Raw genomic sequence first — 20,513 nt, 5'->3', positions numbered from 1 at the left:
AGAAAGAGAGAAGACATGAGATGAGGCGGAAGGAGAAAACTTCACCAAGGAGATAGAGGGGCACAGGACATCTTCTGGAGAAAGAGGGGTGCAGGACGTGGTCTTCTGGAGATAGAGGGGTGCAGGACGTAGTCTTCTGGAGATAGAGGGGGTGCAGGACGTGGTCTTCTGGAGATAGAGGGGGTGCAGGACGTGGTCTTCTGGAGATAGAGGGGGTGCAGGACGTAGTCTTCTGGAAATAGAGGGGCACAGGACGTAGTCTTCTGGAAATAGAGGGGCACAGGACGTCTTCTGGAGATAGAGGGGCGCAGGACGTAGTCTTCTGGAGATAGAGGGGCACAGGACGTCTTCTGGAAATAGAGGGGCGCAGGACGACATCTTCTGGAAATAGAGGGGCGCAGGACGTAGTCTTCTGGAAATAGAGGGGCGCAGGACGTCTTCTGGAGATAGAGGGGCGCAGGACATCTTCTGGAGAAAGAGGGGTGCAGGACGTGGTCTTCTGGAGATAGAGGGGTGCAGGACGTAGTCTTCTGGAGATAGAGGGGGTGCAGGACGTGGTCTTCTGGAGATAGAGGGGGTGCAGGACGTGGTCTTCTGGAGATAGAGGGGGTGCAGGACGTGGTCTTCTGGAGATAGAGGGGGTGCAGGACGTAGTCTTCTGGAAATAGAGGGGGTGCAGGACGTAGTCTTCTGGAAATAGAGGGGCACAGGACGTAGTCTTCTGGAAATAGAGGGGCACAGGACGTCTTCTGGAGATAGAGGGGCACAGGACGTCTTCTGGAAATAGAGGGGCGCAGGACGACATCTTCTGGAAATAGAGGGGCGCAGGACGTAGTCTTCTGGAAATAGAGGGGCGCAGGACGTAGTCTTCTGGAAATAGAGGGGCACAGGACGTCTTCTGGAGATAGAGGGGCGCAGGACGTAATCTTCTGGAGATAGAGGGGCGCAGGACGTCTTCTGGAGATAGAGGGGCGCAGGACATCTTCTGGAGATAGAGGGGTGCAGGACGTAGTCTTCTGGAGATAGAGGGGCACAGGACGTCTTCTGGAAATAGAGGGGCACAGGACGTAGTCTTCTGGAAATAGAGGGGCGCAGGACGTAGTCTTCTGGAAATAGAGGGGCACAGGACGTCTTCTGGAGATAGAGGGGCGCAGGACGTAGTCTTCTGGAGATAGAGGGGCGCAGGACGTAGTCTTCTGGAGATAGAGGGGCGCAGGACATCTTCTGGAGATAGAGGGGTGCAGGACGTAGTCTTCTGGAGATAGAGGGGCACAGGACATCTTCTGGAAATAGAGGGGCGCAGGACGAAGTCTTCTGGAGATAGAGGGGCACAGGACGTCTTCTGGAGATAGAGGGGTGAAGGACGTAGTCTTCTGGAGATAGAGGGGCGCAGGACATAGTCTTCTGGAGATAGAGGGGCGCAGGACGTCTTCTGGAGAAAGAGGGGCGCAGGACATCTTCTGGAGATAGAGAGGTGCAGGACGTAGTCTTCTGGAGAAAGAGGGGTGCAGGACATCTTCTGTAGATAGAGAGGTGCAGGACGTAGTCTTCTGGAGATTGAGGGGTGCAGGACGTAGTCTTCTGGAGATTGAGGGGTGCAGGACGTCTTCTGGAGAAAGAGGTGCGCAGGACGTCTTCTGGAGATTGAGGGGTGCAGGACGTCTTCTGGAGAAAGAGGGGCGCAGGACGTCTTCTGGAGAAAGAGGGGCGCAGGACGTCTTTTGGAGATAGAGAGGTGCAGGACGTAGTCTTCTGGAGAAAGAGGGGCGCAGGACGTCTTCTGGAGAAAGAGGGGCGCAGGACGTCTTCTGGAGAAAGAGGGGCGCAGCGATAGTTGAGGACGGGGGAGGGGTAATAAGGAAGATGTAAGAGTTGGCCAGGGAGGACATCGAGAGGCCGATTGAGCGCTCAGTTGAGTCTCCGCCAAGTGATGACCCCGTGGAGGTTCTGCTCGTCCAGCTGAGGAGTTGTGAGTATTATGGGTTGTATGTAGAGCTGTGCCCCGGGGGGGGGGGGGGGGGTGGGCAGAGGAGGCCGCCGCCTTGGGGCGCTTCAGCAGAAATCGCAGGACCTCCAACCTCTACTGCTGCTGTGGAGGTTCCCAACTCATGGAAGTCCTGACCTGACCCTGTATACCCCATCCCCCTCTTCCTTTGTCTCCCCTCCCCCCACACATCTTCCATTATCAGCACTGGCCCTATCAGGAGCCTCCAGTGCAGGGACAGGAAGTGAAGTGTGGGCAGGAAAACACTTCCCCCACCATCGTTGTGCCCTGGAGGGGTTAATACCTGGGAGATTGTGGTCACCTGGAGACATTAAAGCCTGTTAGAGGCGGGGCCGTCCCCTCCCCCAGGAAGGGGCTGTGTGTCTCCTGGCCATGTCCCCCACCGCCTGATCCACCACCATGTCCTATGGCAGCCTGGACCCGGGGGGGCCCCGGTACCCCACAACCGACGATGAGATCTACGGGGAGGGGCTCTCTGAGGGGGTAAGTACCCAATGTTATAGATCATTGCATGCAAGCCCCCCCCCCCCTCCATTGAACGATCGATCCAACCACCCCGATCGATAAATCTGATCGCCTTCCATGAAATCGCATTGGAAATCCAGTTTGTTGATCGGCTTCGGAATCTGCTGGTCGATAGAAGTGGCGAGCGTTTGATTGCGTTGCGTCGCTGGCGATCGTTTGTCTTCGGTGATTGTGATGACGCCGCCTCCGGAAAATCCATCGATTTTATCGTCTTGTGAGAGATCTCGCCGTTCGTTACATTGTATCCGATCGATTCCACGGATGTGCGGCACCGCAATTCATCGCAAATGTTCTGCGTTTTTTTTTCCGAAGGGTCGCCGGATTTGTAAGCTCCTGGGGTCAGGGTGTCATTAGACTGTAAGCTCCTGGGGTCAGGGTCTCGTTAGACTGTGAGCTCTTGGGGTCAGGGTCTCTTTAGACTGTAAGCTTCTGGGGTCAGGGTCTCTTTAGACTGTGAGCTTCTGGGGTCAGGGTGTCATTAGACTGTAAGCTCCTGGGGTCAGGGTCTCATTAGACTGTAAGCTTCTGGGGTCAGGGTGTCATTAGACTGTAAGCTTCTGGGGTCAGGGTGTCATTAGACTGTAAGCTCCTGGGGTCAGAGTGTCATTAGACTGTAAGCTCCTGGGGTCAGGGTCTCGTTAGACTGTAAGCTCCGGGGGGTCAGAGACGCTTTAGCTGTTAGATTGTCAGCTCCTCGGGTCAGGGTCTCATTAGACTGTAAGCTCTTGGGGACAGGCTCATTAGACTGTGAGCTCCTGGGGTCAGGGTCTCATTAGACTGTAAGCTCCTGGGGTCAGGGTGTCAGACTGTAAGCTCCTGGGGTCAGGGTCTCATTAGACTGTGAGCTCTTGGGGTCAGGGTCTCATTAGACTGTAAGCTCCTGGGGTCAGGGTCTCATTAGACTGTAAGCTCTTGGGGACAGGCTCATTAGACTGTGAGCTCCTGGGGTCAGGGTCTCATTAGAGTGTAAGCTCCTGGGGTCAGGGTCTCATTGGAGTGTAAGCTCCTGGGGTCAGGGTGTCATTAGACTGTAAGCTCCTGGGGTCAGGGTCTCATTAGACTGTAAGCTCCTGGGGTCAGGGTCTCATTAGACTGTAAGCTCCTGGGGTCAGGGTGTCTTTAGACTGTAAGCTCCTGGGGTCAGGGTCTCATTAGAGTGTAAGCTCCTGGGGTCAGGGTGTCATTAGACTGTAAGCTCCTGGGGTCAGGGTCTCATTAGACTGTGAGCTCTTGGGGTCAGGGTCTCATTAGACTGTAAGCTCCTGGGGTCAGGGTCTCATTAGACTGTGAGCTCCTGGGGTCAGGGTGTCTTTAGACTGTAAGCTCCTGGGGTCAGGGTCTCATTAGACTGTAAGCTCTTGGGGACAGGCTCATTAGACTGTGAGCTCCTGGGGTCAGGGTCTCATTAGACTGTAAGCTCCTGGGGTCAGGGTCTCATTAGACTGTAAGCTCCTGGGGTCAGGGTGTCTTTAGACTGTAAGCTCCTGGGGTCAGGGTCTCATTAGACTGTAAGCTCTTGGGGACAGGCTCATTAGACTGTGAGCTCCTGGGGTCAGGGTGTCTTTAGACTGTAAGCTCCTGGGGTCAGGGTCTCATTAGAGTGTAAGCTCCTGGGGTCAGGGTCTCATTAGAGTGTAAGCTCCTGGGGTCAGGGTCTCATTAGAGTGTAAGCTCCTGGGGTCAGGGTCTCATTAGACTGTAAGCTCCTGGGGTCAGGGTCTCATTAGACTGTGAGCTCCTGGGGTCAGGGTGTCATTAGAGTGTAAGCTCCTGGGGTCAGGGTCTCATTAGACTGTAAGCTCCTGGGGTCAGGGTCTCATTAGACTGTGAGCTCTTGGGGACAGTCTCTCATTAGACTGTAAGCTCCTGGGGTCAGGGTGTCATTAGACTGTGAGCTCCTGGGGTCAGGGTGTCATTAGACTGTAAGCTCCTGGGGTCAGGGTCTCATTAGAGTGTAAGCTCCTGGGGTCAGGGTCTCATTAGAGTGTAAGCTCCTGGGGTCAGGGTCTCATTAGACTGTAAGCTCCTGGGGTCAGGGTGTCATTAGACTGTAAGCTCCTGGGGTCAGGGTCTCATTAGACTGTAAGCTCCTGGGGTCAGGGTCTCATTAGACTGTGAGCTCTTGGGGACAGTCTCTCATTAGACTGTAAGCTCCTGGGGTCAGGGTCTCATTAGACTGTAAGCTCCTGGGGTCAGGGTCTCATTAGACTGTAAGCTCCTGGGTCAGGGTCTCATTAGAGTGTAAGCTCCTGGGGTCAGGGTGTCATTAGAGTGTAAGCTCCTGGGGTCAGGGTGTCATTAGAGTGTAAGCTCCTGGGGTCAGGGTCTCATTAGACTGTAAGCTCCTGGGGTCAGGGTCTCATTAGACTGTAAGCTCCTGGGGTCAGGGTCTCAGAGTGTAAGCTCTTGGACAATCTCATTAGAGTGTAAGCTCCTGGGGTCAGGGTCTCATTAGACTGTGAGCTCTTGGGGACAGTCTCTCATTAGACTGTAAGCTCTTGGGATCGGGGTCTCATTAGACTGTAAGCTCTTGGGATCAGGGTCTCGTTAGACTGTGAGCTCCTGGCGTCAGCATCTCGTTAGACTGTAAGCTTCTGGGGTCAGGGTCTCAGAGTGTAAGCTCCTGGGGTCAGGGTCTCATTAGACTGTGAGCTCTTGGGGTCAGGGTCTCATTAGAGTGTAAGCTCCTGGGGTCAGGGTGTCATTAGACTGTGAGCTCCTGGGGTCAGGGTCTTATTAGACTGTAAGCTCCTGGGGTCAGGGTCTCATTAGACTGTAAGCTCCTGGGGTCAGGGTCTCATTAGATTGTAAGCTCCTGGGGTCAGGGTGTCATTAGACTGTAAGCTCTTGGGGTCAGGGTCTCATTAGAGTGTAAGCTCTTGGACAATCTCATTAGAGTGTAAGCTCCTGGGGTCAGGGTCTCATTAGACTGTGAGCTCTTGGGGACAGTCTCTCATTAGACTGTAAGCTCCTGGGGTCAGGGTCTCATTAGACTGTAAGCTCCTGGGTCAGGGTCTCATTAGAGTGTAAGCTCCTGGGGTCAGGGTGTCATTAGAGTGTAAGCTCCTGGGGTCAGGGTCTCATTAGACTGTAAGCTCCTGGGGTCAGGGTCTCATTAGACTGTAAGCTCCTGGGGTCAGGGTCTCAGAGTGTAAGCTCTTGGACAATCTCATTAGAGTGTAAGCTCCTGGGGTCAGGGTCTCATTAGACTGTGAGCTCTTGGGGACAGTCTCTCATTAGACTGTAAGCTCTTGGGATCGGGGTCTCATTAGACTGTAAGCTCTTGGGATCAGGGTCTCGTTAGACTGTAAGCTTCTGGGGTCAGGGTCTCATTAGAGTGTAAGCTCCTGGGGTCAGGGTGTCATTAGAGTGTAAGCTCCTGGGGTCAGGGTCTCATTAGAGTGTAAGCTCCTGGGGTCAGGGTGTCTTTAGACTGTAAGCTCCTGGGGTCAGGGTCTCATTAGAGTGTAAGCTCCTGGGGTCAGGGTCTCATTAGAGTGTAAGCTCCTGGGGTCAGGGTCTCATTAGACTGTGAGCTCTTGGGGTCAGGGTCTCATTAGAGTGTAAGCTCCTGGGGTCAGGGTGTCATTAGACTGTGAGCTCCTGGGGTCAGGGTCTTATTAGACTGTAAGCTCCTGGGGTCAGGGTCTCGTTAGACTGTAAGCTCCGGGGGGTCAGAGACGCTTTAGCTGTTAGACTGTCAGCTCCTGGGGTCTCATTGTGCTGCTGAATGTCCTCTGCCTGGGGGGGGGGTTTATGTAGATTGTCAGCTCCTGGGGTTGGGCCTCCTCCCCCCCCCTCTTGGAATGTTGATGTTTTGCTTTCCATGCTGTTTCCTGCCCGCCTTGTGTTGTGTCTGGGGGGGGGGGGGGGGGGGACGGTGGTTTGTCTCTGTCTGCTCCGAGTGAGTCATGTAGGTGGGGGGGGGGGGGCGCGTCTTGCCCCCCCACCCCCGCTGTCTCTTTCTCTCTCTGTATTTGTCTCTATAAATACATTTTTTTCTCTCCTCCTCCTCCCTCCATCTGATCATTTCCTCCGAGGCGGCCGCGGGGTTTGTAGCTTCCCATCCATGGCATGTGTGTGATTGTTAGCTCTTGGGTCCAGCTCCTTTTTCTGTCCCCCCCCCTCTCCTCCCCCTGGATTGGTGACTCTGCGTTTCGTCTTTTCCCGGGGGGGGGCTCCTTGGTGATGGCGGGCGGCTGTGTGGGCGCAGTCCTGGCGCGGCGTGCGGTTGTGTGAATGTCTCCTAACCGACGTGCGTTTTTCTTTTCTGTTGCAGGCGATCCCCGCCATGTCACTGACCCCCCCCAACAGCAACGATGCCTGCCTGAGCATTGTCCACAGTCTGATGTGCCATCGGCAGGGGGGGGAGAATGAGGGCTTCGCCAAGAGAGCCATCGAGAGTCTGGTGAAGAAGCTGAAGGAGAAGAAGGACGAGCTGGACTCGCTCATCACTGCCATCACCACCAACGGCGTTCACCCCAGCAAGTGCGTCACCATCCAACGCACGCTGGACGGGCGGCTGCAGGTAGGTGGCTGAGTGGCGCATGAAGGGTTAATGGGGATTAGGGAGGGTGGGGGGTCTATACCGGGAGGTGTGATCAACAGCGGACCAGCTCCGTTATTGGCTCATCACCCAACTGTCTGGGAACCCTCCCCCCAATGTACCTCTGAACTTTCACCCCCCCCCCTCTGTTATACTCCTCTGAACCCTGACCCCCCCCCCCTCCATTATACCCCTCTGAACCCTGACCCCCCCCTCTAGTATACACCTCTGTACCCCGACCCCCCCCCCTCTACTATACTCCTCTGAACCCTGACCCCCCCCCCTCTACTATACTCCTCTGAACCCTGACCCCCCCTCTAGTATACCCCTCTGAACCCCGACCTGCCTTCCCCTCCATACCCCTCAGTACTCTGACCTGCCTTCCCCTCTGTACCCCTTTCTCTGGCACATCTCTTGTTGGGTGTCTTTCCCTCTTGTTTCTGTGGTCTCTGTCTTCTGCAGTATATCCCTAATGTGGTCTCTCTCTCTCATGTGCTCTCATGCTATCTCTCTCCCGCACTCCCTCCCTCTCCTTTGCTCTGTCTCCCTCTCACACTCCCTGTCCCACGCTCTCCCCCCTATCATGCTGTGTCTCTCCTTCATCCTCCCCCCCCCCTCTCTCTTGGGCGCTCTCTCTCTCTCCCGGGCGCTCTCTCTCTCCCCCTCTCTCTTGGGCGCTCTCTCTCCCCCTCTCTCTTGGGCGCTCTCTCTCCCCCTCTCTCTTGGGCGCTCTCTCTCTCCCTGCCCCTCTCTTGGGCGCTCTCTCTCTCCCTGCCCCTCTCTTGGGCGCTCTCTCTCTCCCTGCCCCTCTCTTGGGCGCTCTCTCTCTCCCTTTTTCCTGCACACTCTTCCGTGCCTGTGCTCCCTCTCTACTGCTCTCTCTCCCTTTTTCCTGCAATCTCTTTTTCCTGCACACTCTCCCTCTCTCCTGTGCACGCTCTCTCTCCCTCTCTCCTGTGTGCTCTATTCCGCTCTCTCTCCTGCACTCTATTCCGCTCTCTCTCCTGCACTCTATTCCGCTCTCTCTCTCTTTTGCACTCTATTCCGCTCTCTCTCTCTTTTGCACTCTATTCCGCTCTCTCTCTCTCCTGCACTCTATTCCGCTCTCTCTCTCTCTCCTGTACTCTATTCTGCTCCCTCTCTCTCTCTCCTGCACTCTATTCTGCTCCCTCTCTCTCTCTCCTGCACTCTATTCCGCTCTCTCTCCTGCACTCTATTCCGCTTCCTCTCTCTCCTGCACTCTATTCCGCTCCCTCTCTCTCCTGCACTCTATTCCGCTCCCTCTCTCTCCTGCACTCTATTCCGCTCCCTCTCTCTCTCTCTCGCGCACTCTATTCCGCTCTCTCTCTTGTGCACTCTATTCCGCTCTCTCTCTTGTGCACTCTTCCGCTCTCTCTCTCTCTCTCCTGCATTCTCTCTCTCTCTCTCTCTCTCTCTCCTGCATTCTCTCTCTCTCTCTCCTGCACTCTCTCTCTCTCCTGCACTCTCTCTCTCTCCTGCACTCTCTCTCTCTCTCCTGCACTCTCTCTCTCTCCTGCACTCTCTCTCTCTCCTGCACTCTCTCTCTCTCTCCTGCACTCTCTCTCTCTCTCTCCTGCACTCTCTCCCTTTTTACTGCACTCTCTCCCTCCTGCATTCTCTCTCTCCCTTGCGCTCTCTCTCGTGCTCTCTCTCCCTCTCCTGCACTCTCTCGCTCTCTCTCTCCTGCACTCTCTCTCTCCTGCACTCTCTCTCTCTCGCGCACTCCTGCACTCTCTCCCTTTTTACTGCACTCTCTCCCTCCTGCATTCTCTCTCTCTCCCTCTCCCCTGCGCTCTCTCTCGTGCTCTCTCTCCCTCTCCTGCACTCTCTCGCTCTCTCTCTCCTGCACTCTCTCTCCCTCTCCTGCATTCTCTCTCTCTCTCTCTCCCTCTCCTGCACTCTCTCCCCTGCGCTCTCTTTCTCCTGCACTCTCTCCCTCGCTCTCTCTCTCGTGCACTCTCTCTCTCTCCTGCGCGCTCTCTCTCTCTCCTGCGCGCTCTCTCTCTCTCCTGCGCGCTCTCTCTCTCTCCTGCGCGCTCTCTCTCTTCTGCGCTCTCTCTCTCTCTCCTGCGCTCTCTCTCTCTCTCCTGCGCTCTCTCTCTCTCTCCTGCGCTCTCTCTCTCTCTCCTGCGCTCTCTCTCTCTCCTGCGCTCTCTCTCTCTCTCCTGCGCTCTCTCTCTCTCGCGCACTCCTGCGCTCTCTCTCTCTCGCGCACTCCTGCACTCTCTCTCTCTCGCGCACTCTCTCTCTCTCGCGCACTCCTGCACTCTCTCTCTCTCGCGCACTCCTGCACTCTCTCCCTTTTTACTGCACTCTCTCCCTCCTGCATTCTCTCTCTCTCCCTCTCCCCTGCGCTCCCTCTCGTGCTCTCTCTCCCTCTCCTGCACTCTCTCCCTCTCCTGCACTCTCTCTCTCGTGCTCTCTCTCCCTCTCCTGCACTCTCTCCCCTGCGCTCTCTTTCTCCTGCACTCTCTCCCGCTCTCCCGCGCTCTCTCTCTCGCTCTCTCGTGCACTCTCTCCCGCTCTCTTTCTCCTGCACTCTCTCGCTCTCTCCTGCGCTCTCTCCCTCTCCTGCACTCTCTCCCTCTCCTGCACTCTCTCTCTCTCTCTCCCTCTCCTGCACTCTCTCTCGTGCTCTCTCTCCCTCTCCTGCACTCTCCTACCCCTGCGCTCTTTCTCCTGCACTCTCCCTCTCCTGCGCTCTCTCTCTCTCGTGCACTCTCTCCCGCTCTCTTTCTCCTGCACTCTCTCGCTCTCTCTCCTGCGCTCTCTCTCTCCTGCACTATCTCTCGTGCTCGCGCTCTCTCTCTCCCGCTCTCTCTCTCCCGCTCTCTCTCTCCTGCACTCTCTCCCGCTCTCTCTCCCGCTCTCTCTCTCCCGCTCTCTCTCTCCCGCTCTCTCTCTCTCTCTCCTGCACTCTCTCCCCTCCTCCACAATTAGTATAGCTGGGCTTGCAGTATGATGACTCACTGTCTAGCAGGCTGGTGGGGGGGATGTTTTGTCTGCTCTGAAGACCTCTGGGGAGAGCAATGGGAGGGGGAGGGGAAGGGAGACTTCAAGCTTCTTATAAACAGTGCCGGAGAAACCAGCAGGCCTGCTTCTCCCCCCACCTGTCATTCTACTGATCCGCTGCTGCAGAACCTCTTCCCTTCCCTTCTTCCGCCGCATTCCTCCGTATTGTGTCCCTCCTGCCCTGGAGCTAAAGGGTTAACTCACTCCAGGCCTGAGGGTACGCGCCAGGAATGTGACCACACAGGTTTGCGCTCCATCACTTTCCCAAGACGAAGGCGGTGTCTATTATCAGCCATGTCTCCGTATAAAGGGGACCTGTCCTTCTCTAGAGCGCCACCTGCCCACAGAAGAGACGTCCCATCTTCCGCTGGTGGTTTGTCCATCCCGGTAAAATAATATCATTGGACGGACATCACCAGACCTGGAAATGTAAGGTCCGCGTCCATCGGTTGAACGATCATTGGCCATGCCTGTGAATTTACGATAAGGTAACCGGACAATTGCGCCCAATATACGCGCTTCCCGACCCCCTCGGAGGCTTTCTTCGGATACAATCCTCCACATTTTGTATCTTTTTCCATTCATGTTGAAGAAAATTGTTCCATTTTATGAAATATTTAATAAAGTTCCTTCACACGACCATCTAGCACCTTCTTATGTCATGGTGGCCACTGTCCACCCAATGTGAGAGATAACGTCCCCAACGATGTTCCTGGGTAAAGATTGAAATAAGTGTCTAGGGACTTGAGGGGTACACCACTAGGACTGATCATGTGACCACAGGGGGACACGCCCACTTGGCGCCATTTTTTTGGGGAAACAAATGCTTCACGTCTAGGAAAGGTCTAAATCAGCCCTCTCTTTCCCTCCCGTAGGTTGCCGGTAGAAAGGGTTTCCCTCACGTCATTTATGCCCGTTTGTGGCGCTGGCCAGACTTGCACAAAAACGAACTGAAACACGTTAAGTTTTGTCAGTACGCCTTCGACCTGAAGTATGACAGCGTGTGTGTGAACCCGTACCACTACGAGCGGGTGGTGTCTCCTGGCATTGGTGAGTGTGGTGGCCGTACATTTACAGGAATTTGTAGAGAACTGTGAAGGATTGATTCAAATTGGGTTTCTTTTATTGCAGGTTTGAGCATCCCGAGTGTAGGTGAGTTTGGTCTTCTACATTTCCTTCTCCCTATGTCTTTTCCCATCTTCGTCTGTTCTCCCCCCTTTACGTCTGTTCTCCCCCCTTTACGTCTGTTCTCCCCCCTTTACGTCTGTTCTCCCCCCTTTACGTCTGTTCTCCCCCCTTTACGTCTTTTTCTTCTCTTTGCCATGTCTTCTCTTTGCCATGTCTTCTCTTTGCCTTGTCTCTTCGTCTTGCCTTGTCTCTTCGTCTTGCCTTGTCTCTTCGTCTTGCCTTGTCTCTTCGTCCTTTTCCTTCTCTTCGTCTTGTCTTCGTCCTGCCATGCCTTCTCCTTTTCCTTCTCTTCGTCCTTTGCCTTCTCGTCGTCCTTTGCCTTCTCGTCGTCCTTTGCCTTCTCGTCGTCCTTTGCCTTCTCGTCGTCCTTTGCCTTCTCGTCGTCTTTTCCTTCTCGTCGTCTTTTGCCTTCTCGTCGTCTTTTGCCTTCTCGTCTTGCCTTTGTTTTGTCTTCTTCTTTTCCTTCCCTTCGTCCTTTACCTTCCCTTTTGTCTTTTCGTCTTTTTCTTCTCTTTGCCATGTCTCTGTCTTGCCATGTCTTCGTCTTGCCATGTCTTCGTCTTGCCTTGTCTCTTCGTCCTTTTTCCTTCTCTTCGTCCTTTTTTCCTTCTCTTCGTCCTGTCTTCATCCTTTTCCTTCTCTTCGTCTTGTCTTCGTCCTGCCATGCCTTCTCCTTTTCCTTCTCTTCGTCCTTTTGCCTTCTCTTCGTCCTTTTGCCTTCTCTTCGTCCTTTTGCCTTCTCGTTGTCTTTTGCCTTCTCGTCGTCTTTTCCTTCTCGTCGTCTTTTGCCTTCTCGTCGTCCTTTGCCCTCTCGTCGTCCTTTGCCTTCTCGTCGTCCTTTGCCTTGCCTTTGTTTTGTCTTCTTCTTTTCCTTCCCTTCGTCTTTTCCTTCCCTTCGTCTTTTCCTTCCTTTTGTCTTTTTCTTCCCTTCATCCTTTGCCTTCCCTTCGTCCTTTGCCTTCCCTTCGTCCTTTACCCTCCCTTCGTCCTTTACCCTCCCTTCGTCCTTTACCCTCCCTTCGTCCTTTACCCTCCCTTCGTCCTTTCCCTCCCTTCGTCTTTTCCCTCCCTTCGTCTTTTCCCTCCCTTTACGTCAGTTCTCTACGTCTTTCCTTCATCTTTTTCTTCTCTTTGCCATGTCTTCTCTTTGCCATGTCTTCTCTTTGCCATGTCTTCTCTTTGCCATGTCTTCTCTTTGCCATGTCTTCTCTTTGCCATGTCTTCTCTTTGCCATGTCTTCTCTTTGCCATGTCTTTGCCTTGCCTTGTCTCTTCGCCTTGCCTTGTCTCTTCGCCTTGCCTTGTCTCTTCGTCCTTTTGCCTTGTCTCTTCGTCCTTTTGCCTTGTCTCTTCGTCCTTTTGCCTTGTCTCTTCGTCCTTTTGCCTTGTCTCATCGTCCTTTTGCCTTGTCTCTTCGTCCTTTTGCCTTGTCTCTTCGTCCTTTTGCCTTGTCTCTTCGTCCTTTTGCCTTGTCTCTTCGTCCTTTTGCCTTGTCTCTTCGTCCTTTTGCCTTGTCTCTTCGTCCTTTTGCCTTGTCTCTTCGTCCTTTTGCCTTGTCTCTTCGTCCTTTTGCCTTGTCTCTTCGTCCTTTTGCCTTGTCTCTTCGTCCTTTTGCCTTGTCTCTTCGTCCTTTTGCCTTGTCTCTTCGTCCTTTTGCCTTGTCTCTTCGTCCTTTTGCCTTGTCTCTTCGTCCTTTTGCCTTGTCTCTTTGTCCTTTTGCCTTGTCTCTTTGTCCTTTTGCCTTGTCTCTTTGTCCTTTTGCCTTGTCTCTTTGTCCTTTTTCCTTGTCTCTTCGTCCTTTTTCCTTCTCTCTTCGTCTTGTCTTTGTCCTGCCATGCCTTCTCCTTTTCCTTCTCTTCGTCCTTTTGCCTTCTCTTCGTCCTTTGCCTTCCCTTCGTCCTTTGCCTTCCCTTCGTCCTTTGCCTTCCCTTCGTCCTTTCTCTCTCTTCGTTCTTTCTCTCCCTTCGTCCTTTCCCTCCCTTCGTCCTTTCCCTCCCTTCGTCCTTTCCCTCCCTTCGTCCTTTCCCTCCCTTCGTCCTTTCCCTACCTTCGTCCTTTCCCTCCCTTCGTCCTTTCCCTCCCTTCGTCCTTTCCCTCCCTTCGTCTTTTCCTTACCTTCGTCTTTTCCTTACCTTCGTCTTTTCCTTACCTTCGTCTTTTCCTTACCTTCGTCTTTTCCTTACCTTCGTCTTTTCCTTACCTTCGTCTTAAGCTCTTGCCTGAGTTTTTTGTTTCTGTTCTTCTAGGCACACCGTGTCGGTCTGTAAAAGAGGAGTATTCTCATGACTGTGATATGGAAGCTCCTTCATGCCTCTCAGCATCTCAAGACCTCCAACAATCTGTCCAACACCCTTCTTTACCTCAAATGACATCTTCGGACGGCTACAGACCATCTCTTCCGCCTCTAACGCTACCCAAAAGCCCTCAGTCCAACGTTAGCATGTACTCGAACATGCCTATATCACCAACTGGTAAGACCCTCTCCAGCAGTTTCCATTACCTACTTTGTGGCACATCGGTGAACAATGTTATTTGTTACACATATCCCCGGAGGACACAGGGAGGTTGTATAATCATATTTATGTGTCACTAGTGAGATCTCCTAGGGTTGGGTAAAGGGTCTAGGTACTAAACTTTGGTGGGACCTTTTCCAGGGTTAAGTTAGGGTTCTTGGCACCAGATACCCAGAACAGCACAAGAGGTGCTGACATTAATTTATACATCTTTGGTGGGATCTTATCCTGGGTTAAGTGAAGGTCGTGGTCACCAGTTACCCAGTACAACACATAGAGGTGCTGATAGCTTTATTCATTAATAGTGGGACCTTATCTGGGGTTAACTGAAAGTTGTGGGCACCAGATACCAAGGACAACATGTAGGGGTACTGATATTACTTTATACATCACTGGTGGACCCATCTAGGATTAAGTGAAGGTCCTGGGCACCACTTACTCAGGACAACACATAAAAAATCTAATATCACTTTATACTTCACTGGTGGGACCTAATCTAGGGTCAGTTGAAGGTTCTTGGCACCAGATACCCAGGACAACACATAGAGGAGGGGACAAGACATCATTCACCACTATTGGGATCTTATCTGGGGTTAAGCGAAGGTTGTGGGCACCAGATACCCAGGAAAACACCTAACATTAGTGATATTTTATACATCACTGGTGGAACCTTATCTAGGGTTAAGTGAAGGTCCTGGGCACCGGGTACTCAGGACAACACATAAAGATATTGATATGACTTTATACTTCATATTGGGTGCTGATATGATTTTATTCATCACTACTGGGACCTTATCTGGTGTTAAGTGTAAGTTGTGGGCACCAGATACCAAGGACAACATGTAGGGGTACTGATATCACATTTATACATCATTGGGTGGGACCTGATCTATGGTCAATTGAAGGTTCTGGGCACCAGATACCCAGGACAGCACATAAGGGTACGGATATCACTGGGTGGACCTTATTTAGGGTTAAATGAAGCTTCTTTGCACCAAATATCTAAATGGAGCGAGGTAGGGTATCGCTTGATAACACCACTGACCCTCATCTAGGGTTTAATGAAGGTCCTATGCATTGGGTATCCAAGTGGCCATGGGAAGTTAGTGATATCCCTTTATACGCCAACTGGTTGGTCCTCATTTACAGTATAGGCTTCTCAATCTCAAATCTCGCCAACAGTGCATTTTTGGGGTTTCCTCCAGGGAACGAGGCGGTGTTATTGAGTAATTATACAAAGTAGTTGGGTTTCCTGGTACTTTGTGAAATTCTCTTAACTTGCACCACTAAGATCTGAGAATAGTTTTGAGATCTCCTGACCTAGAGTATAGTGGCCAGGTCATACGCCAGATCTCCATGATGGGATTAGATCAATGACCACATCTCCTGTTGAGTTCTGTGCCATGTCTGTGTTTTCCACCATCTCCATAACACCTTCTTCTTCTCGTGCAGGACCTCCTGGTTGCTCTCTGCCTTCTCACGCACATGGTGAAGGCATGATGACAATAGCTCCTCCTCAGCAAATGGTGTCCAGCTCTCCTCCACCCACCCCAACTCACAACTCTCAGAGTAACGGTTACCCATCACCACCCAAGCAGCCCTACCACAGTAAGTACATCCGGTGGGACTGTGAGAACTTAAGGCTTTTCTTTGTTTTCAGCTTGCTCTCATGAATTTCTGGTTTCTATTGTGCAGCCTGGACAGGAAACAGCACGGCGGCGTATTCACCCAATCCAGTGCAAGTGCAATCTAATGGGAGAGGAAGCCAACAGCCCCCGCTTCACCATCCCAACCAGTACTGTAAGTTCTACACTGTTGACCGTTTGGTGCAACCAACTTCTGTGTCCTCTGCTAACAGGAGTTAGGGTGGGAGTGTGGTTTAGTGCAGAGATGAGTAACCATGTTGTAATACATTTGAGTTTGAAATCCGGTTCCAGACTATTGGGTGAAATATGAAGTCCTGGAACCATTGTAATATAAATGGAACTGGACAGCACATGCCTAGTGGAAGGAATATGGTGTAACGGGTTTGGGAGTAGGCGGAACAGGAACAGTACTACATGAACTCCTCTAATATGCAACAACATTTGAAGTTTGCGTCTAACCTAACTTTCCTCGCAGGGTCTCTCCACCAGAGCTCCCCCCAGTACCAGCACCCCGTTTCCAATCACCCAGGTATGTGTTTGTTTTTCTTTATTTTTTTGGGGGGCTGGAGGCATCTTTAAGTTCCTGATTTATGTGTTGTTAACTTCTGTAACCTGCTTGCTTCTGAAAGGTCCAGAGTTCTGGTGTTCTGTCGCCTACTTCGAGATGGATGTCCAGGTCGGAGAAATCTTTAAGGTGCCATCGAACTGCCCCATTGTCACGGTGGACGGATATGTAGACCCTTCCGGAGGTGACCGATTCTGTCTGGGTCAGCTGTCTAATGTGCATCGAACCGATACCAGCGAGAGGGCCAGGTGAGGCGCAAAACGCTACATGCAACGGTGGTTTCGTTGACGGCTCAATGGGATGTTTCAGATTTGGGGGGTGCTTTCATAGAGGAATTTATTTGTTTATTTTTTATCCCCCTTCATAAACCAGGAAGAGATAATTCAGTCCAATGCAGTTCATATTACATCATATACATTTAAGGCTTTTCTTCTCATATGTCTGTGTTCCTTTGTTTAGAACTGCAGAACGCCCCAGATTCGATCCAACTGCATTTGGTTTAAAGTATTATATACATATTTAATATTTTGGGCCTGAGGCTTGGCGGGACCCTATACTGTTCTCTCAGCACCCCTTAGTTCTTGAAGAACTCCATACTGTCCTCCATGCCTACCGAAGTCCTGTAGGCACCCTTTACTTCCCTCTCTGCATCCCCTAGTCGTTGGGGAGCACTATACTGTCTTTCCAGCTTTTCTGAGTCCTAGAGGAACTCATTACTGTCCTCTCTGCACCTCCCAGGCTTAAAATGACCTCATACTGTCTTCCAAGCAACCCTTAGTTCCTGGGGAACTCAATACTGTCCATAAGTCCTGTAGACACCCTATATTCCCTCTCTGCATCCCCTAGTCGTGGGGAAACCCTATACTGTCTTTCCAGCTTCTCCTGAGTTCTGGAGGAACTCAATACTGTCCCCTATGCTTCCCTAAGTCCTGTAGACACCCTGTACTTAACTCTCTGCATCCCTTAGTTACAGGGGAACCCTATATTGTCTTTCCAGCCTATCTGAGTCCTGAAATAATTCAATGCTGTACTCTCAGCACCCCTTAGTTATTGAGCAACTTCATACTGTCCCCCTATGCTCCCCTCAGTCCTGTAGACACTCTATACTTCCCTCTCTGCATCCCTTAGTCGGGACGGAACCCTATACTGTTTTTTCAGCTTCTCTGAGTTCTGGAGGAACTCAATACTGTCCTGTCAGTACCCATTAGTTCTTGAGTCCCCTATGCTTCCCTAAGTCCTGTAGGCACCCTATACTTAACTCTCTGCATCCCTTAGTTACGGGGGAACCCTATATTGTCTTTCTTGGAGTCCTGGAGGGATTCAATACTGTCCTTTCTGCACCTGCCAGGCTTAAAATGACCCCATACTGTCTTCTCAGCAACCCTTAGATCCTGAGGAACTCAATACTGTCCATGAGTCCTGTAGGCACCTTATACCTCTGTGCATCCCCTAGCCACAGGGGAGACCTTTGCTGTCTTTCCAGCTTCTCTGAGTCCTGGAGGAACTCAATACAATCCCCTCTGCACCCCCTTAGCTCTTAGGGAACTTCATACTGTCCTCCCTGCTCCCCTCAGTCCTGTAGACACCCTTTATTCCCTCTCTGCATCCCCTAGTCATGGGGAAATCCTATACTGTCTTTCCAGCTTCTCAGAGTCCTGGAGGAACTCAATACTGTCTTCTCAGCACCCCTTAGTTCCTTAGGAACTTCATACTGCGCCCTATGCTTCCCTCTGTCCTGTAGACACCCTATACTTCCCTCTCTGTGTCCCTTAGTCATGAGGGAACCCTATACTGTTTTTTTCAGCTTCTTGGGGATTGTCCTCTCTGCTCCATTCAGTCTATGAGGAAACCCAGACTTTCCTTGGTCCTGGAGGAACCCCATACTGTTGTCTTTCCACCCAAAAGTCCTGGAAGGAGACTATACTGCTCTCTTTGGTCCTGAAGGGACCTTATTTTGGTCTCCTTGCTCCCTCAGTCCTGTAGGGACCCCATATACTGCCCTCCCAAAAATGCTACCTGCCTGATTTTATTTTTTATCATTCAGAAACCTCATAATAGGTAACAGATATCTATTTTTTATTGTAATATTTTAGAATTGGGTGATGACGTTTGCTCTCTGTGTATTTTTAGGCTTCACATCGGGAAGGGCGTTCAGTTGGAGTGCCGCGGAGAGGGTGATGTCTGGATGCGCTGTCTCAGCGACCACGCCGTTTTCGTGCAGAGTTACTACCTGGACAGGGAGGCCGGACGGGCCCCAGGGGATGCCGTGCACAAAATCTACCCCGGAGCCTACATCAAGGTAAACCATTCCTTCTTCTCATCCCGTCGTTTTGAAATCCGTTTTTAGAATCTCTGCGTCTGTAACCCAGAAATCTTTTCCATTGCGTTCCTCAGGTGTTCGATTTGCGACAGTGTCACCGCCAGATGCAGCAGCAAGCCGCCACGGCACAGGCGGCGGCAGCAGCTCAAGCAGCAGCGGTGGCTGGGAATATCCCTGGTCCTGGGTCTGTGGGTGGAATCGCCCCGGCAGTCAGTGAGTACCCAGTACCGCCATGGATAGTAGATTGCGTATCATGGTATCCATGGGTATCCATGGATAGTATCTGGCGGTCTGACCTAAGGGCCAAATTTGACCGCATTTTATTTTATTAAATCGTTCCATAGAGACTATGGTTCCTATTGTGTGTTCCAAGTCTTGGGAGAAGTTGGTTGGGTTTGGCAGCGACCGTCATAAGCCCTCACTGTTCTGACATGTTCTCTTTTTTTTGTAGGTCTGTCGGCAGCGGCTGGTATCGGCGTGGATGACCTCCGCCGTCTCTGTATCCTGCGTCTCAGCTTTGTCAAGGGATGGGGGCCGGATTACCCGCGTCAGAGCATCAAGCAGACACCATGTTGGATAGAAGTTCACCTGCATCGGGCCCTGCAGCTCCTTGACGAAGTTCTCCACACATTACCGATGGCCGATCCCAATTCGGTCAACTAGTAGAGGCCGGTGGAGCATGAACACTTTATTGCACGAGGCTTTCATCTCTACCACGAGTTCTTCTGGGATCTCTGGAGTCAAAAACTTTATTCTACACCAAATCCTTCGTGATTGGCAAAGTGCCATCAGATGCCAATAAACCTACAGAGTGAGCCAGCGTGGTCCCTTCTCTACAGGATTTTAGAGGTTCACCTCAAGTCAGGGACCCTTGACCATCTATGAGCTTGTTGGACCAAATCAAACCATGGCCATGGATATGGAGTTGGCCTCCCTTTTGTGTGTAAAGGACATCCACTCTTCTAGGAAGACTTGCCGCAGGATTTTGGAGGGTGTGTCTGGGAATTTGTGAAGTCAGGTACTGATGTTGGGACGCCTATATCCTCAAGCCTCACGTTGGGCACCAATAAAAAGACTTGGCTTGTAATTGGGGTTTTGATCCATCCTTGGTTGTTCAGTAGGGTTGGGGGTCAGGGTGCAGGACAAAAATCCCTCCACACCAAACTGGTCAAACCATGTCTTTTTTTTTTTGGATCTGGCTTTGGACTGTGGGGCACAGTTATGACGGAACATTAAAGGGCCTTCAACATCAGGCTGGAAGAGCACAATCGTCTACAATGTACATTGTAGTATTACCAGTATTGTTGCTGGGAGCACCTGAACTCCATCACTGGGGAGGGAAATCCATACATTTTGGCCATATGTTGTATTTTCAAGGACATTGACTGCAGAAGGAACCCAAAATCCAAAGACCCCCCCCCCCCCCCCCAAAATAACTTTCTCTATGCCATTAAGACAGTTTGGGCTACCTCAGTTGCAGACCACCCCCCAACTTTCCACGCTTAGGGACTTTTTTTTAAGCTGCCTAAAAAAAAGGCAAATATTGATTTTATTTTGTCGGTTTTAGGAGGTTCTGGGGGGGGCTGTGATGATACTGGTACCAAAAACCATTTACCAAATATTACGATTGCAAATGACGGAAAATGGACATTTTATTTTATATAAAGAAGTTTCCACATAGAAACCGACTTATCCTAAATAAAATATTTATGTATGATTGCTTATAAAGACGTCTTCTCTGATTTTTAATCATTTTTATATATAATTTTTCTATTATAATTTAGTAGAAAAAAATAAAAAATATATATGTATTTACTTGTTTTTTTAAACTAGGTGATTGTGGGGGGGGGCGGGTCCAGAGGGTAGAGATAGTCGGCGCAGAACATATTCCAGAGGGTAGTATTGGGGGTATTAGTGGTAGGTTGACTAAAGCACATAAACCCAAGGTAAGTACAGTAACAAGTTGCAATCTCGGAACACCCAATAAGAGGATAGTATTTTACCGGTCTAAACTACGTGGCATGTTCACCAATGCCAAGAGCCTGGCGGACAAGATGGGAGAACTAGAGACATGGGCGTCCGTAGAACTTTTTTCAGGGGGGGGCATTATTTTTGGGTGGCGCTCTCTCTGGTGGCGCTGGGCAGCGTGGCGCTCTCTCTGGTGGCGCTGGGC

General features: G+C 51.5%; 1 protein-coding gene across 4 annotated transcripts; it reads left to right on the top strand.

The window, feature by feature from the left end:
- The first annotated feature begins 1,883 nt into the window (after positions 1-1,883).
- On the top strand, positions 1,884-20,068 carry LOC120920394 (mothers against decapentaplegic homolog 4-like). Of its 4 annotated transcripts, none has more exons than XM_040332455.1 (12): positions 1,884-1,969; positions 6,810-7,058; positions 10,985-11,159; positions 11,241-11,261; positions 13,543-13,767; positions 15,262-15,417; positions 15,505-15,609; positions 15,931-15,984; positions 16,085-16,268; positions 18,151-18,319; positions 18,415-18,553; positions 18,792-20,068. In XM_040332455.1, exons 2-12 carry the CDS (start codon positions 6,822-6,824, stop codon positions 19,001-19,003), a joined length of 1,677 nt encoding a protein of 558 aa, XP_040188389.1. In that variant the 5' UTR covers positions 1,884-1,969; positions 6,810-6,821; the 3' UTR covers positions 19,004-20,068. The 4 variants fall into 4 exon arrangements, with proteins under 4 accessions (XP_040188389.1, XP_040188388.1, XP_040188390.1 ...); XM_040332454.1 differs by lacking the exon at positions 1,884-1,969 and adding an exon at positions 2,080-2,488; XM_040332456.1 differs by lacking the exon at positions 1,884-1,969 and adding an exon at positions 6,491-6,581.
- The last annotated feature ends 445 nt before the right edge of the window (positions 20,069-20,513 follow it).

Source organism: Rana temporaria, chromosome 13 (genome assembly GCF_905171775.1).
Source record: "Rana temporaria chromosome 13, aRanTem1.1, whole genome shotgun sequence".
In the NCBI taxonomy this organism is placed as follows: Eukaryota; Metazoa; Chordata; class Amphibia; order Anura; family Ranidae; genus Rana; species Rana temporaria.
Note: the sequence above shows the minus strand (reverse complement) of the source record. Positions and strands in the feature narration are given on the sequence as shown.